The sequence below is a fragment of the Notolabrus celidotus genome, chromosome 17 (assembly GCF_009762535.1).
Source record: "Notolabrus celidotus isolate fNotCel1 chromosome 17, fNotCel1.pri, whole genome shotgun sequence".
NCBI classification, from domain to species: domain Eukaryota; kingdom Metazoa; phylum Chordata; class Actinopteri; order Labriformes; family Labridae; genus Notolabrus; species Notolabrus celidotus.
The window spans coordinates 13,423,680-13,442,958 of record NC_048288.1 but is presented as its reverse complement, the minus strand read 5'-3'; the positions used below and the strand labels follow the sequence as shown (position 1 = coordinate 13,442,958).

The following is a 19,279-nucleotide window of genomic DNA, read 5'->3' as shown; positions in this document are numbered from 1 at the left end:
TTCCTTCGTCATTTATGAATCCTCCTCTTTTCTAAAATGTTTGTCTAATATGGTCAGGAAGGGTTTTAACACCTTGATGAAGCATTACTGATCACACTGTTACCTGTTTAAGTGTGTCTCTGGCGGCGCCTTAGACTTCAATGTCTGGCCATGAAGCAGGAAATATCACACCTCTTTCAGACATCGATCAATCTGTTTGAAATGTATTAAACATGATCAAGGTCCTACTCAAGTGTATGTATAAGAAAAATTATCCATCTTTAAATAGTATTATTTTTTTTATGTTGACTAAGGATCCATTTAACTCCCGTCGTGCATTGCCCTCATGTTGTCTGTTCTTGTTTGGCTACAACACATTACACTTATGTGTATATGTATGTTTTATAGCTTAATATACTCAGTGAAGGCTGCTGAAATTCAAATCCTTGTATGTGTACTCATGGCTTAACAATAAACATGACTTTGAATCTGATGTTCAGACTTCTAATTGTAAAAGATTACAGTCCACTTTGAAAGATATCCTTTTTCTAATTTATTACATAAATTGGTGTCTCACCTTGGAACTGGAAGCTGCAGTGACTCTGATGCTCACTATTACATCTGATCAAAATGTCCTAGCTTTCATAACAGTATGTGCCTCATGACATCTCCCGCCAACTCCATAATTGTCAAACCATTCTGTAGTATTTCTGCAAACTATAACCTCGGTCAAACATAACTTAAAAACAATTACATAAAATAAACTGTCAAACAATTTATCAATAAGTCAACAATTCTCTTTTTATTTATATACAAATAATTCATACAACAAGTTATCTGAACATTAATGTCATACTTTTTTTTGGGTGATCATAGTTATTGTCGACAGGTGTATTGATAAAGCAAAAAAAAAAAATCAAGTCAGTAACAGAAAATACTGACTAAAAAAAATAAAAAATTACATTTCTCATTTCAAAACTTGTATAATGTTAACATGGGTAGTAATCTTGAAAATAACACTTTAAAATTAACTCAGTAGCTCTACAATTGAAATAAAAACTATAAACAAAAAAATTGCAATAGATAAAATGGTAATAATGGTACAATGCAATTTTTTTTTAAATTAATTGACAAGGAAGATAATATAAGATTGGTATTAAGTCTTTCTGCTCCTCAGGTCAGATGGTCCACAACAGCAAGCCTGCAGCAACAATCCACTGGAACCTGAGACACAAGTGAGGCCAAGACCTCCCAGAAATAATATTGATTAGTAACAGTGTACACAGATCTTAACATACAACAACATGATTGTTTCTTTTATCATTAACTATGGATTAATTAATATAAATATATATGTGTGTCATATGTCTCATCTAAAACTACATAATCAAGCTGTTATATAAATTAATGTTTGTTTATTACACCCTATTTTATTATTGCTCCGCAAATAAATTTATAAAGTTGGTTGAATCGGATTTATTTTCATTATCGTTATTATCAGCTTACATTTTTAAGGCTCAATAACTTTGACGCATTTTATTGTAAAATTTCACCAAACTTTCCATGTCGTTGCCGAGGAAAGCAGGGCCCCGCAGGGAGTCGAACCCCGAGGTTGTAAACAGTAAACTGTAAACAGTGGTCCGCACCCAGGGCCTTTTGCTTTTTTTGTGGCTAACATGAAAGGTAAAGCAAAACCCGCATTACAAACAGCATACAAGTGTTATCATTTAATTTTAGGGCCTAATATTATCTGGTTATTTATGTGAAACAATTTGTATCTGTATATTAATTTAAATGTTATTAATAACATCCATAACGTACATGTTTATTCATAAATGTTATACCTACAAAGCTGTTGTAATGCAGGAAACGAAACCTTTTTATACTATGCTATCATAAAACATTATCACACTATAAACAGACAAAAAGAGAAAGGCATGCAATTTTTTTTTGTTATTTTTTTCCTTATCACTAAACAAATAACATTATCACAGTATAACAGACAAAAGACAAAAGGCATGCAAATGTTTTTTGTTTTTTTTGTTTTTTTTTTCCTTATCACTAAACAAATAACATTATCACAGTACAACAGACAAAGAGAAAAGGCATGCAAATGTTTTTGGGGGTTTTCTTTTTTTTTTCTCCTTATCACTAAACGAAGAACATTATCACAGTATAACAGACAAAAAGAGAAAAGGCATGCAAATGTTTTTTTTTTTTGTTTTTTTTCTCCTTATCACTAAACGAAGAACATTATCACCGTATAACAGACAAAAAGAGAAAAGGCATGCAAATGTTTTTTTTGCCCCTAAACATGCAGACTATTCCATGCAAACTCACAAATGAGCCAACCACAAAAGTTAAACCTACCAAAAAGCTCACAATTTCAATACAAACCTGCAGTCATCAAGTCTAAACTACTCTGCCTCATCACTTTGATCAGATGTACTTCTAAAACAACAAAGAATCCCCTCATGATCACTAAAATAAGTAGGCCACACTACTGACTGTACCTCGTACTGTGTTGTTTTCACATACACATGGTCAATAAGTGTGCCTCTCTCTGTGGTGGGTTGTGTCACTAGCTGAACAAACCCCCTCTCTGCGACAAAATTGCAGATTGATGACGACTTCAAAATGTCATCATTGAAATCTCCCATGACAGCAATAGTGTTACTTAGTGGGTTAAGCCAATCAAGCAACTTGCTCAGATTCTCCTTAAACAAACACATGGGATAGGAGGGCGGTCGATAAATGACCACGACTAGTATGTCAACATACTTGAAAACCAAACACTCCAAATTCACATGTGGCACTTTGATTAAGTCAAATGCCACATTGTCTGCACTAAACATGCCAACACCACCATGTTGTTGGGCTTGCAATGCTATCAAAGCTGGGTGATTACTTGTGTAAGATTCACTTCGCGAGCAGTTCAGGAAACTGTAACGATTGATCTTTACATTTTCTAATACAGAATCAGTGGATAACCATGTTTCTGTAACAGCAATGCAGTTAGGCTGCAAATGCTGCGTGCACAAAGCTAAATCTGACACATGTAGACTCAAACTTTGCACGTTCATCAAAAACACAGAAAATGTAGGTGTAATTGATGTGTGCCGGGGTATGACATCAACCAAGAATGGAGGCATACTCTTAACTGCATCCTTGATGTCATCCTTACAATAAATGACCTTCTCTCTAAAGTCTTGAATGATCAAACCAGACAGACTCCTAACACGGCTTAAGGCCACATATGCCTGTCCTGCTGTGAAAACTCTCTTAAGACACACTACAGCACTGTCTACAGTCAACCCCTGCACTTTATGCACCGTACAAGCCCAAGCAAGTTTAAGTGGAAATTGCCTTCGCAATCCACCTTTGTTTGTCACCCTCTCTTCCTCTGGGTCAATACCCGTAGAACCAACCAAATCACTGGAAACCCCAACAAACCGTTTCCTCCTCTGAGAACCAACCTGATCGTCATCAAACTTAACAAACACCTTTTTAGGAAATCTACCTTCACTAGCTGACACTATGTGGGTAACAATACCGCACACACCGTTAACCAGACCGTCCAAAACATCTACATTCTTACAGAGCATAACACGGGCATCTATCCCCAAGGGAAGTGTTTCCTCTAAAGATGTGTTATATGTTCTGCTGTGATGTCCACTAATCAACTCTAACTTCCCTGTTTTTTTACTGTTCACATAATCCTGGGCTTCAATCTCAACATATTCAGGACAAGTCCTGAATAGCTCCTGAATGTTATGCTCATTTACTTGTTTGTTTGTCGGAAAAATGTGTAAAGCTGAGCTGACTTCACCGGTTTCACAACGCTGCAGTGTCCTAATGTCACTGAGCAGCATTGGAGTCTCTTTAGACCGAGTTCTGACCCTGTTCAACAGCTCTGCAAAGACTGAATCCTGTTGCCTAACAACTGTTGTTAGTTCAACAACCTTAAACAGACTGGACCACAAGTTCACACCCTGATCATCAACATACAGTGGTTTCCCTTTAACGGGAGGCAACTGGAAAAAATCCCCCACTGCAATCACACTCACGTTACCAAACGGAGCAAAGTCACCAGTCTGTTTGATCTGCCTCAATCTACCATGAATATAAGCCAACAATCTGTGATCTACCATGGAGATTTCATCAATGATCAAAATCTGCAGATCACACAACTTAGCACGCAGAGAATTGATCTTCTCTTCACCCAGAGGAGTGTACGGTAAGCGTACATCCACTCCAATGCTAAACGTGCTGTGAATAGTTGCTGCATGCAGATTGTATGCAGCAATCCCTGTAGGAGCAGTCAACAAAACACAGGTGTTGTCAGGATGACGACATGCCGGTGCCAACAGCCGCATAGCCTCATACTGAATAGCCCTAATCAGATGACTCTTACCGGTACCAGCCCCGCCGGTTACAAACACGTGCAGAGGATCTGGCTTTTTCCCATTGACCTTCTCTAAACACCACTGACGAATCTGATAAAACACAGACAACTGTGTCTCATTCAGAGACCTAACCAATGCCAAACCGTCACTTCTGCTCAAAACATTATTTCTTTTCTCTAAATGACAAACCTCTTTGCTACTAACAGCCAAATCTGGAATGTTTTCAACATGCTCTTCAACTACCTGCTCTGTCTCACTCTGCTCCTGCAGACACTGTAAACGCTCAAGTTCCTGCTCTGGACACAGCTCACACCAGGCATCCTCTAACACAACGTTACCATCAACCTCATGTTGGATTTCATCCAATTTATCTGCTTCCATTTCAAATCTGCTCCTGTTCAAATCCACAACTGACTTGACCGAATGCCTGGAACCATCACTAAACCTCATATGACCGTTCATGTAAAAATCCTCAAACGTCTCACAGTTTGGAGGTTTAAGCTGCACGTCAACACGGTGGGGAAGAAACAACTGCAAAATGCTCTGAAAGAAAGATTCTGGATTTTTTGTCTCAGAAAAGCGCGCGTAACGTACAACAGCAGGTTGTGAACGCGTTCTTTTTGAGACAAAACCAAAATCTTTCTTCAGTTTCACCCTATTCTGACTCTTCTCATTTTTGCTCAGAACACGATATTCTGACACAAAAGTTGCCAAACACATGTCGTCAAACTCGCCATCATCTGGCCTGTTCCTATAGCGATCAACTAAACTAGTCATCCACATGTCTTCTGAAGTAAGACCCTGTGATGACGCTGCCTTTTGTTTTAACACATTTAAAGGCAGACTCATCTTCACAACATTTTCCCCTGTTGGGACAAACACAACCTTCCTGGAACACTCTTTCAGGTGCATGCTGGGTACCAACCTGTACACCGCTTCCTGACTCGACACATCTCTGTTGTGAAGATAAACACTGCCTAGATTCTTCAAAGCATCCTTTGCACTAAGATTTTTGTCCTTAGCTGCTTCTCTCTGAGCGTTCCCTAACAACAGTCCAATCTCTCTCTCTGCCTTTGAAATATAGGAGACTATGTAAACCACACATGCATACGCATCAACAACATACTGGATGTCCATATTGGCATTCCAGCATTTCAAAAGTGGCTTACTATACTGATTAACCCAAACCTCATTGACCTCTCTTTTTAACACCACATGTGTATTCCGACTAAAGAGTTTATAAGCTCTCTCAAAAGCTCTCTGAGTGATCCCTAAACTCTCAAACAACTCGTCCAAACTAGCAAAGCTTCTATTCTCATCAGAAAGAGCCTTCTTCACTGCTGCCAAAATGTCTGCTGCGTGGTCCCTCATCCTTTTCTCACTGTCTTTATCAATCTGACTTTTGCATGTACATGCAAGTGACCTACCAGTCTTCTCTACCTGACACTTGCAGGTCTTCTTTAAATCTTCTAAACTTTTACCACGAGCTATAAAAGTTCTGCCTGAAGCTGGCCTGGGAAAGTTAAAACGACAAACCGTTTTATTCTTCTTACAAGTTTTGGAATGTCGTTTTGAATGTTGCTGCACTGACTTCACAATATCTAACAACTCCTCATCCTCTGATGGTAGCTCACATGTTACATATTTATCGATGAATGCAACAACTTCCTCATCCGAATCTTTATCAATCTTTGGGGCATTCTCAATCCAAAACAAACTATGAATGTGCGGTGAGCCACGCTGCTGAAACTCTACCCTATGAAAGTAGTCCTTGATTTTACCTATCGGCTCAGCTGGAGACATCAGAACCTCCCTGAGAAAACAATGCCAACGGAAATCAAAAGATCTGGCTGCAGTGACAGGATTTCTGCGCAACAACTCACACCTATCTGCCCACTCTAACTCTTCAAAAGTCTGTGTCCTACCTTCCTGTTTCAAAATACTATTCAAAAGATTTTTCCATCGCATATCAGCAGATGAAAAAGAACAAAACCACGTAGGAACACCTAGCTGCCTAACACAAGCCAATAAATCTTTCTGAGCTCCCTGCCAGAATGCTGGAGTACCTCTAATAGGTTTTAAGAACCGAAAGCCATCATCAAACTCCAACAACTGCTTCAAAGACTCTTCATCTCTCAACAAATCCTCCCCTACTCTTTGAGACGTATGGCCTCCTTTTCCTTTCCGTAGGGCTATAGACACTTTGGACACTACCTGCTCTAACTCTGACATGTATTGAGCAAAAAAGATATACTCCACATTGCGTGCAAACCGACCATCTGCGTGTAAAATACGGTTGTTTAAATAACGTGACAAAGTTAGCCTATGCTGTCTACTCTCGTGAAATGTATTGCAACCATCTGGAAACAATACTGGAAAAGATTTTGCTTCATTTGCCTCATCGCACAACAACCTAACAGGACTATTTCCTTCTGCCGGAGCCAAATTCAATGTATCATCAAAATACTGATCCAGTGCTTCCTGACCTAAATCAACAGGCATGAGACACGTGTCCTGAAACATACAGTGCTGCTGTCTGTCATGTAGCTGCTCATCCTCAGCTTCATCTATGGATGGTTCTGAACTCTCTACAGTAGGAACACTAACCTCTTCCAAATCTTCCTCTTCTTCCTTACAAAACTCATTAAGCCACTGTTCATTAAATTCCACATCTTGATACAGCCCATTAGTCCTCTTCAAGTAAACCAAAGCTTTCCTAACCTTCATTGTATCAACAAACTGATACTCATAGTGGCCTTTGTAAGTCAACTTACGCTTTAACTTCACCCTCAACAACGACCCTTCCATATTGGAACGGGGCAACAAATTGTCTGTCTGCACGATATTGGCAGGAACACACGTCACCGGTCCATGAACTCCATTTTGCCCACCTTTAGGCAATGCTAACATCTTCATAAATGGAATGTGCAAAGCTATCAAATGTTGCTCCAAACTATTCAAACACGCCAACTCTGGAGGAATGGGATTAAGTCCCAAATTATTAACCGCACTTTCAGGTGGGACTTCCCCTTTACTAATCTTTAGATGACAGGTGTAGCAAATCCACATCTGACCTCTCGGTGTATCCAACAACTTACAAGCCACCTCACAGTCCTGACTACATTTATGCAAATAACCTTCTGTCACACATTTATCTGCGATCAGAGCTACTCCTCTACTTTTGTTGTAATCTTCTTTTCTACAACTTAAAACCTGATGTTTAAACAACAATCTATGGCAGACACAACAAACAAAATCTGGACCATCCTCTACTTTCTTTAGAAACTGTCCCATCACAAAATCAAACTGTTCTGCCTTTTCTTTCTGTTTCTGCCTCCTCACTCTGTTACCTGCTGCAACACTGTCCCTATGCTCTGCATTACCATGGTACTTCCTTATACTCATGGCTTTTACACGCTGTCTATGCAACTTATTTAACTGATACTTCCGGTTACTTATTCCTTTGACTGTCTGTCTGTGCAAATCATTCTCTCGATATTTTAATTTACTGCTTTTCCTAACTCTCTCTCTATGCAAAACATTCTCACGATATTTTAATTTACTGCTTTTCTTAACTTTCTCTTTGTGTGTCACATCAGTCTGGTATTTTAATTTAATTCTTTCTACACTACTTCTTTTCACTTTCTCCCTATGCAACACATCTTCCTGATATTTAAGTTTACTTCTTTCTACACTACTTCTTTTTACTTTCTCCCTATGCAACACATTTTCCTGGTATTTAATTTTACTTGCTTTTTTTACGGTCTCCCTATGCAACACATTTTCCTGGTATTTAATTTTACTTCTTTCTACACTACTTCTTTTTACTTTCTCTCTATGTAACACATTTTCCTGGTATTTAATTTTACTTCTTTCTACACTAATTCTTTTTACTTTCTCCCTATGTAACACATTTTCCTGGTATTTAATTTTACTTCTTTCTACACTACTTCTTTTTACTTTCTCTCTATGCAACACATTTACCTGGTAGCTAATTTTTTTACTGTCTTTTCTTTTCTGGCTATACATCAATTCCTGGCATTTCATTTTCTCATCTAATTTCCTCTTCCTTTTCAAAAACTTTGATAATTTACTATGTTGGGGCTGTTTTGTAACATTGCCTTCTACATGCTCTACTTCTAAACTTGCAGCTGAAATCGAAGCTCCCAAACAAGCACTCTCTTTTCCTTTACGCTGTCTAATATTGTAACCTGTCTTACAAGACTGGTCCACTCTGCAGTAGCCAGAGCAACCCTGAATTTGAGGCTGTTGAACACAAACAACAGTCTCATAATGATTATCATTACAATGTTCTAAATAAATTCCCTGATTTGAAAACGGCCTCTTCCTACAACTATATTCAAGCCAGCGACCCTGATGATAAGTAAATATACTCACACCTAAACAATCTGCTGCTGCTTGAATCTCTACCTCTGTAGCCCATCTGCCAACACACTGCATTTTTGACTCCCTAAGGTATTCTGCCACAGAAGAAAACTCATTCCTCAAAAGACTCTTGTACTTTGCTACATTACTTTCTATCTGCTTCACAACTGCAAGTCTAACTTTCCTATGATTCTTCTGAGTACCACTCACAGCTTGACTGACTGCTCGAAAGAAACAATTTCCATCACCCTGTATACTGTCATTCTTACACGGAGCTCCTAACTGACCAACCTCTGAAGATACTGCATCAACTATCTCTGACTCTAAGTTCAACTGTTTGCACAATGCTTCTGCAACTTCCCTACGAAGAGGATTAAACTGCAGTCCTTTACTAGCCACATCACTAACAAACACAACATCCGAATCAACTTCAATGACATCACTCCTTTTCAACTTCTTTGACAGAAAACTTCCTGCTGACCTCTTACGCTTCTCTGCCCTCACACTGCTGCTACAGCTGACCGCTGGCTGAGCACTGGACTCCTCAGAGACACTGCTTCTAAACACGCTCTTTCCGGTTTCTACAGTTAGTGACTGTCCTAATGACATTTCACGGTCAACAACTAACCCTGGGAGAGACACACGAACACCAGCTATCTCAAACTGCTTGTGACCTACTGGCAACATGCGTGACAACTTGCATATGTGATCATAGACATGATCAATGCAACTAAAATACACAACAACACTCTTTCCGTTACCATGCAACATTCCCTCAGCACTACGAGCATGGGAATCAACCACTGCATACCGTCCACCCTGATGAACGATAGCACAAGTGCTACCCTGCACTGTCAACAGACATGTGTCGTACTGTGTCAACATGTCCGTCAATCCCATTTTCAAGCTCACATGTACACCTAGCTCAATAGTGGGACCATCATCCACACCTACCAGTCCACTCACAAAGTCACCGTACTCAAAGTCAAAGCTCTGCCCATCAACCACATGCTGTTTGGGCAAATCAGGAACACAAAGAAAGAGTGATACTTTATCACTGATCAAGTTGTTCTTCCTTAAAGAGGCATACAACTTGTCCCCTGACACGACAACATCATCCAAGGTCTTGGACTGCCATGAAAACACACTGTCAGTTGTGTGTTTCGCCATTCCAACGAGGCTTATGGCCATACACTGAAATCCTCCAAACTCAAACTGATCATCTCCCTGATGAAACGTTCCCTGCACTGATCTCACATGACATGCAGACCTGACTGAGCTGCTCTCCTGAACCTCACCTGCAACTTGCATGTCACCATCACTGTCTGCAACCTCTGAAACAGTCTCAACACCGAGTCCAACATCAAGCGGCTTCACAGACATGCTGGCAACAACATACGTCTGTGCGTTGAAAGACTTCTGCAGACCCCTGATGTGAAACATCAGGTCGTTCAGGCATGTGTTAAACACAGCCACAGATCTGCTGCAGCTAGGATCAGAACCACTGGCATCACGTGTGCTGCAGTCAACAACAACAATGTAATCTTTGTGTTGTATCACTGCAGTAGCAAGACCATCAACACCAAAGAGACACATGCCATCCCTCAACAACAGATCCTGCAGCTTCTCAGACACAAGTGTGTCCTCCCCTGGTGGCTTCACTACAAAGTACTCTGGCCTACCAATGTCAACGCTCCACTTCCCTCCAAAGACTGTGTGCTTCTCAATAAGCGTACACAACTCCCTTTCTCCTGCTGGAACCTTCTTACTCTCCTCAACCAGAAACTCCACCAACTTAGTCCCTTCTGACCTGACCTCGTCTATGTCCCTGCCACGCCATGTACACACAGGTGCAATCGTGTGTTTGATTGCAGCCACAGCACTACAAGTGAGCAAAGTATTCACGTCAGAGTACTGACCTACAAAACTACTGCCTGAAACTAAAGGTGGGGGCAACTGCTCAGAACACATGCAAACTGGAGCTGCAACACTCTGACCTTTGACGGGCCTTTGAGTGCGATGGGGGCGGGCAGGACCCTCCACCGGCGCAGCCTGGTCGGGGGACTGGACAGGGGACTCGGGGGACGCTCCCACAACACTCGGAACCGCCTCCTGATGAAAACAAAACAAGTGAATGAAGGGCAAGGACAATAAAAATATAACCTCAAACACACTTGATGAAATAAAAATCAAATTCTTACTTTTAAAGCTTAAAACACAAAAGCAGGCAGGTGATTAGCAAACGACAGAGACCAACTGCTTCAATCTGAAAACCTTGAATTATCAGAAAATATCACATATGATAAATAACTTGAACAAAATAAATCCACAAACCTCCGCCTCCGCCGTCTCCCGCATGAACGTGGAAGAAGTGACCCTCGCCTTCACAACCACCACGCTAGGTACTGCCTCCGCCTAGAAAACATACATGCATGAATCAAGTGTTTTTCTGCTGTTTAGCAAACACTACCTAGGAAATGGCATTACCATGGATACAACTCAAACCTATACATCAGACATTTAGAGTCAAAGTATTGTGTGTGTGGAAAAATAAATACCTAAAAACATAACACTTACCTGCCGGTCGGACCGACTCCTCTTGGAGGCAGCACTCCTCCTGCGCTCCACAAAGGCCTTCTAATGAAAAACAAATCAAATGTATTGTTGACATATTGCATTTACACGTTAAAAGCAGTTTGGACTGTTTTTGAGATTCCATGATTATTACCTGCTTGCCCTCTGGAACCGCGGTACCAGGGAGATGAGATGGCACAAGCTTGTCCATCTCATCCAACAGGGCAAAGCTAAACCAGACTGGGTTTAGCGGGATGGTACACTCCTTCACCACCTGTGAAATTATAGAGTGCAGACACTTGTTGAACTCAACTCTAAACAGATACAGTTATCTATAAACACTGAAATGATTCAAAGGCTAAGTGAGTGCATTTTTAATGACATAATTCCTTCAAACCATGTAGTATATGCCTGCTTTGAGCACAGCAGCTGACTACTCCCTCCCAATCTACCTACAATTATAAACATGAAGAAAACATCACAAACCTGCTTCTGTACCTTCCTTCTCTGAGGAAGCACACCAGAGGACCGGCCAGGCTCCCCTGATGAGTTCCCCTGTAACAAAAGAAAGCATAGTTTGTGTTAAGTACAATAGTTGTGTTTCGCAGACATATTTTAACATCTTAACCCCACAATGACAGGGCATTACCTCTTTGCCCCTTTGAACAGTGCGCCACACGAAGGGGTTCACCGGAGGACGTGGTGGAGTGTCCTCACCCTTCACAACAAGTTTTGGCTTGATGCATGGTGCTAGTGGTCTGAGGGGTGCTTTCACAGCGGGGGGTTGTGGCACTGTGTCAAGTGTCTAATGATGAGATAAAAAAACATTTTGACAAAGCACGTCAGTTTCAAAAAAGTTCCTTAAGAATTACACATTACAAAAAACATGTGAAAAATGCACACAATTTGAAAAATACAAAAAATAAAATGTAATTTGTTTTTTTTTTAATCTAATCCAAACAGATATATTTATAACATAACTTACAACGTAAACAGCCTGCCACATCAGCTGTGATAGCACGCTCATGCCCTCAGGTTCTGACAGGTGAATCTGTAATATATAAAAATAAATTGAATTTTAAACACTTGTTCAATAAACTGAACTCCTCACATCAAAATTACATGTTATACTTACGCCATCTCTAGCCCACAGGTCTGTGTTCTCCAACGGAAAGTGACATGCCGTTGGAAAATACCGCACACCTTAAAAATGGAAATCATATAATAACCATAAGTAATTGTACTTTCACATAATGTCAAATATTAAACAAAATTGTATTTCAGAGGTCACATACCCAAGCGGACACAAACCCTATGGAATTCCTGGCGCAGCAGTTCTTGGTACTGCTGGTCGCAGTTGAAGCGGGGGGGGAAATCCACCACTACAACCTGAAAGGAATATAACAAAGTGTATATATATTTGCAGATCCATACAATTTTTTTTATTTTTTTTAAAAACATTCATACTTTTAAATTTAAACTTAAAGCTTACGTTGGACCACCGATTGCAGGCAGCATTCAGAAGCTCGGTGAAGTCGGCACCAGCATCTGAGATGGTCCTGGAATGTGTGAGGTTGTTGGATGGGGCCAGAAGACAAACTGCATCAGGAGTTCGAGGGACGTGAGCGTGCACAAGCTCAGCCCTCAAATCATGAGCAGCGCCCCCGGGTGTAGACATGATGCCAAAGGAAAACCTTCCCTCTGGCATGGACACGTGCCGGTCGGCGATGGCACGAAGGTGGGAATCACCCACAAGAAGAACAAACTGGGATAGCATACAGAAATTAAGTTTTAGTTTGATTGCAATTTAATATATTAACAGCTGTGGTAAATATATACATAAATTACATCTAATATTACCTTCTTGTCAGGAGACTCGGGCATAAACACCAGTTTGTGCTGCTTCCCAGACAGCGACGAAACTGGCCATTTCTGCACGGGATGGCGGTACCCAGTACCATGCCCTATTCATAAAGACAAACAAATTCAACAAATTTAAAGTAAAAACGTCATACATCATTAATACATAACAGTTCAATGTTGTATTACTCTAAAATGACTTTAAATGACAGGAGAAAAGCAACAAAAACCTCTAGATATGGTTGACTACTCACGTGCACTGGCATTGCTGGAGCCATAGGGACTGGCGTTGAAGCGTTCAACGCCAGCGCTTCGCTGCTCTGCCATTCGCTTCTTGGCTGCCAGAGAGCGGCGATAGGACTTACCACGAGGCATCTTAACACGTGTGAACACAAAAACAGAAGCACAATAAATCAATCACAGCATTTAAAATTGTGTATCCAGCTAGTATCTTTTTAAAATGTATCCATCACTACACAAAAAACATAGTTAATAAAACCGGTAACTAACCGTGCTTCGCACCAAGTCCTGCTGCTCTGTGGAAGAAAGATGGGACGGTCTCCTGTCAGACTGCACAAACACAAAAGGACAATTAATTTAGACTTGTTAAGCCAAGCTTACTACACATAAACTTCAGAATAAATGTCCAAAAATATATATAAAATACTCTTCTACACAAGTGCACAGACACAATATACACACCGAGACACCAGTATACAAGTACATTTATATTGATTCAGCTTTCTTTACAAAGAAATTCAAAAACAAAGCACAAATCAGTTCTGCTTCATCGTGTCCTCACAGCCTCTCACTACACACAAGTGCTGGGGGATATCTCAACAACAATAATTATCACAATAAATTTTTTCTCAACATAAATATTACAATTGTACACTAAAGATGACCATGGTTTACTAATAAATCATATTCTAAATCAATTGTCACAGCAGTTACACAGCTGATCCCATGTCCATGACAACAGCTAATGAGACTTGGAGAGACACACACACAATCACCTTTTCTCAAGTCTTACTTTACTGTTATCGCCTCTTAATTCTTTACTTATACTACTACTATTGTACTACTCCAAGTGCTTTTACTACTTCCACTGCTTTAACTACTTCAAGTACTCAAATAATTTTACTACTTCAAGTACTCAAAGTACTTTTACTAGTGGAAGTAGTAAAAGTACTTGTAGTACTTGAAGTAGTAAAGTACTAGGAGTACTTGAAGTAGTAAAGTACTAGGAGTACTTGAAGCAAAAGTACTTCTGTGATGCATTCACTGCACTGTGGGAAAACATGACTCTGCTCATAACCCTTGGGAATCTTAAAGGGGAGTACACAACTCATAATCTAGTAGTCTGAGTTTGTCACTGTTCATGTCTGAATGTTTAAAAAAAAAAAAAAAAAAATTATAATAATAATAATAATACACAGTATGCAATTTAATATATATATATGCGTTTGTTATAAAAAAAAACTAATTATGTAAATAAGCTCATTCACAATTCTACATGGTGTGTAATAGGACTCACTGCTTTTAACTAACAGGTTCACTTTTAATTAAGGCTTGAAACAAGAATCACATCATGCTTTACCTAATATAAAACCACCACGTCATTCCAAATTCACTGAAAATACATGAAACTGTCACAATGCAGCCTTGCTGTAGGTAGCTTTAAAGCAATTTTCAAAAACACAGCGCTGATGCCACATGTCTCACGGTTCTGTCTGTAATATGTAGCGCATTGTTAACACTTTTCAATTCAGTTCAATTTTAAAATTAAAACAAGAATCACAATCATGCTTTACTTTAATACAAAACCACCGTGTCGTTTCAAATTCAGCTGTTAAACCTGCAGCAAGCTGTAAGCTCGGTAGCCTTTGAAGCTTCGGCGCCATGAGCACTGACATCACGTCTAACGGTTCTGTCTGTCATATGTAGCGCATTGTATTAAAAAAAAAAAAAAAAATAAATATTTATTTTTTTTTTGAAAATAAATAAATCATAATCTAGTAAAATACACAGTATGCAATTTAATATATATATGTTTGTTATAAAAAAAACTAATGTAAATAAGCTCATTCACAATTCTACATGGTGCGTAATAGGACTCACTGCTTTTAACTAACAGGTTCACTTTTAATTAAGGCTTGAAACAAGAATCACATCATGCTTTACCTAATATGAAACCACCATGTCATTCCAAATTCACTGAAAATACATGAAACTGTCACAATGCAGCCTTGCTGTAGGTAGCTTTAAAGCTTGAAAGCCATTTTCAAAAACACAGCGCTGACGCCAAATGCCTAACGGTTCTGTCTGTAATATGTAGCGCATTGCATTCATAAAAAAATAATTAAATGTAGTGCATTGTTTACACTTTAATTCAGTTCTACTTTAAATCAAGAATCACAATCATGCTTTCCTTTAATACAAAACCACCATGTCGTTTCAAATTCAGCTGTTAAACTGCAAGCCCGGCAGCCTTTGAAGCTACGGCGCCATGAGCGCTGACGTCACGCACGTCTAACGGTTCTGTCTGTAATATGTAGCGCATTGCATTTATTTAAAAAAAAAAAAAAAAAAAAAAAAAAAATTAAATGTAGTGCATTGTTTACACTTTAATTCAGTTCAACTTTAAAACAAGAATCACAATCATGCTTTCCTTTAATACAAAACCACCATGTCGTTTTAAATTCAGCTCTGCACCTGCAGCAGGGCCATCAGCCTTTGAAGCCTCCGCGCATTTTTCAAAAACTCTTGACGTCATGCCTAACGGTTAAGGCCACTGCTTTGAACACTTTTCAATTCGAGTTCAATTTTAAAACAAGAATAAAATCACGCTTTAAAGTCTATACAAAACCACCATGTCATTCCAAATTCACAGAAAATACATGAAACTGTCACAATGCAGCCTCGCTGTAGGTAGCTTTAAAGCTTGAAAGCCATTTTCAAAAACACAGCGCTGACGCCAAATGCCTAACGGTTCTGTCTGTAATATGTAGCGCATTGCATTCATAAAAAAATAATTAAATGTAGTGCATTGTTTACACTTTAATTCAGTTCTACTTTAAATCAAGAATCACAATCATGCTTTCCTTTAATACAAAACCACCATGTCGTTTCAAATTCAGCTGTTAAACTGCAAGCCCGGCAGCCTTTGAAGCTACGGCGCCATGAGCGCTGACGTCACGCACGTCTAACGGTTCTGTCTGTAATATGTAGCGCATTGCATTTATTTAAAAAAAAAAAAAAAAAAAAAAAAAAAAATTAAATGTAGTGCATTGTTTACACTTTAATTCAGTTCAACTTTAAAACAAGAATCACAATCATGCTTTCCTTTAATACAAAACCACCATGTCGTTTTAAATTCAGCTCTGCACCTGCAGCAGGCCCATCAGCCTTTGAAGCCTCCGCGCATTTTTCAAAAACTCTTGACGTCATGCCTAACGGTTAAGGCCACTGCTTTGAACACTTTTCAATTCGAGTTCAATTTTAAAACAAGAATAAAATCACGCTTTAAAGTCTATACAAAACCACCATGTCATACCAAATTCACAGAAAATACATGAAACCGTTACACTGCAGCCTCGCTGTAGGTAGCTTTAATGCTTGAAAGCCATTTTTCAAAAATACAGCACTGTCACATGCCTAACTGTTCTGTCTGTAATATGTAGCGCATTGTTAACACTTTTCAATTCAGTTCAATTTTAAAACAACAAGAATCACAATCATGCTTTACTTTAATACAAAACCACCATATCGTTTCAAATTCAGCTCTGAAGCTACAGCATGCAGCAGGCCTAGTAGTCTTTTAAGCTGCAATTTCAAAAACTCTGACTTCATGCCTAAAGGTTAACGGTGTAGGCCACTGCTATGAACACTTTTCAATTCGAGCTCAATTTTAAAACAAGAATAAAATCGAGCTTTTAAGTCCATACAAAACCACCAACCACTCTAAGTGCCTGCTAAAGGAGCACACCTAAAGCTAGCACACCTAGCTTGCATTAGCTTCATTAGCTCTTCACTCGGTCACTCATTGAAGGTAGCACATAAAAACACTGCAGTTAGCATTAAAGCTGTTACTCACTGTGTGTCCCAAAGGTCCAGGTGAAGGGATAAAGGTGCACAAGTCGTTGGAAGGTGGAAAGGCTTTAGAAAATCGAGTGAAAATATCCGTGTATATCAGATGGGGTCGCTCGGTAGCTAGCAAAAAATGCTCGCTCTCAGGCTCGCTCTGATACACGCAGCTGTAGGTCCTGTAAAGGAGTACCGGTCAGTGACGTGACGCGCCGTTATATACCAGCGCTGCTGACGCTGCTGACGCTGCTGACGCAGCAAAATAAAACGTGCAAGCTGATAGGCTCCCTCACCTGAAGTCTGTTACACAGACATTCATTTGGTGAAGCTCCTGAGAGGAAAAAGGAACAGGAAACTCGAAACTTGAAGAGGAAAATGTCAAAATAAAACACCCGAAATAAAATAATACCTTTTATTTCTGAAAAGAATTGGACTTATTGACAAAATGACAAAAGTGTGATTAGTATTATCATATAATATGAAATTAGGGCATGAAATACAGTATTGTGTACGCTGTGGTTTCATTAATTTGTACAATGATATATGCATTATGCCACTATAAAAAATAATAATTATTAAAAATATCTAAATAATAATAATAATAATGATAATAACACAAAACAGAAATTAAACATGTCTATCCCCGTTCCTGCATTAACTCATCTCTATAAACATTTGCTCATATGAATAGTGTCAGAAAATTACATGTCCTAGAGTTTTTCTCCAATCAACTCCTTCATCGCTCAGCATAAAGTAGTCACATTGGAGATGAACATTTGTCAAAGAAATCTTCCTAAGTCAATGGCTGTGGGTGTGGCAGAGCGAGGTTTTTTTGCATAAGTGCCCCAGACTGAACATCTCTATATGCAAATATTCACCTATATGTTATACAGATCTACTGGCCACAGGAAGTCACGTCTTACTTTATGGTGTATAGCTCTCAGACTGTGACTTGTTGTTGAAGGTTGTCTCTCTGGCGACACCTGAAACTCTGATGTCTCGCCATGAAACAGGAAATACTTACAGCTCCTTCATACAGTGTTCAATTTGTTTGAAGTTACATACACATGGTCAGGGTCCGTCCCTCAACACACCTATCGACTCATTTATCTACTACAGTCATAGCGCCACCCACAGGAAATACATGGTACTGACATTTACATACAATACCCGATCTCTTCCAAATTTGACATGTTTCATCATGGGCCCAGCCTTTAACTCATCTATATACACATGTTTGTCAAACGAATAGCGCCACCTATTGGACACAATGAGTATTTACTCTCAGAACATGTTTTGAACATGCTTGTGATCCCAACTCTTTCTATAATGATCTGTGATGAACAATCCTTCAGAACTTAATTAAAGACACAGCAGCACCTACTGGTGACAGGCGGTACTGCAATGTACACTATGCTGATAACTCCACGGGTGTGCTCACAGTTTCAGCCTAGGCAGCACAGCAACACCTGCAGCACATCAGGCGGTGGCTTAAATCAGGCGGTGGTGCACATCTGGGACTCGCGCACATCAGGCGGTGCTTGAACGAGGGCCCGCACATCGCCGCTTGCGGCTTTAATTATTATTTCTTTCTTCCGTATTTTGTATGTCAAATGTGCTTGCCTTAACGCGGTGCAAAAGTCCCCAACCGCTGCACATGCACCAGGCCTGGTGAAAAATTCGACATTTTGGTGGTTCCGAAAAAAAATTCCCCAAAATGGCTAAACGGCGCCCCCTTGAATTTGAAAATTTCGGAGGGCCAGCCCCTCACGACGGTTCAACATGCATGCATGAAATTTTTTTTGGGAAGGTGTCATGCCAAGACCTACAAAAAATCCTCTTAACGTCGTGGTGAAATCCCAACAGGAAGTCGGCCATTTTGAATTTTCTGTTTTTTACCCCATTATTTTGGGTATGTATTTCTTCGAACTCCTCCTACAGTCTTGGTCCCACCAACTCCCAACCACGCACATTTCTGAGTGGACAGA

The 19,279-nt window shown here is 39.7% G+C and overlaps 1 protein-coding gene and 1 long non-coding RNA gene across 3 annotated transcripts in view; both read right to left on the bottom strand.

Moving 5' to 3' along the window:
* The window catches only part of LOC117828838, an 85,247-nt gene that overhangs the window by 8,552 nt on the left and 57,416 nt on the right, over positions 1-19,279 (bottom strand). The window lies entirely within an intron of this gene.
* On the bottom strand, positions 1,634-17,649 carry LOC117828837. 2 transcript variants are annotated; one of them, XM_034706182.1, is made up of 15 exons: positions 17,302-17,649; positions 13,716-13,775; positions 13,460-13,580; positions 13,206-13,309; positions 12,838-13,110; positions 12,641-12,734; positions 12,481-12,548; positions 12,331-12,396; positions 11,995-12,150; positions 11,832-11,900; positions 11,500-11,619; positions 11,349-11,408; positions 11,106-11,186; positions 8,287-10,883; positions 1,634-8,100 (listed from the first exon to the last, which is right to left on the bottom strand). In XM_034706182.1, the coding sequence occupies exons 3-15, from the start codon at positions 13,578-13,580 to the stop codon at positions 2,397-2,399; spliced, it is 9,513 nt and encodes a 3,170-aa protein (XP_034562073.1). In that variant the 5' UTR covers positions 13,716-13,775; positions 17,302-17,649; the 3' UTR covers positions 1,634-2,396. The 2 variants fall into 2 exon arrangements, with proteins under 2 accessions (XP_034562073.1, XP_034562072.1); XM_034706181.1 differs by having other exon boundaries at positions 1,634-10,883.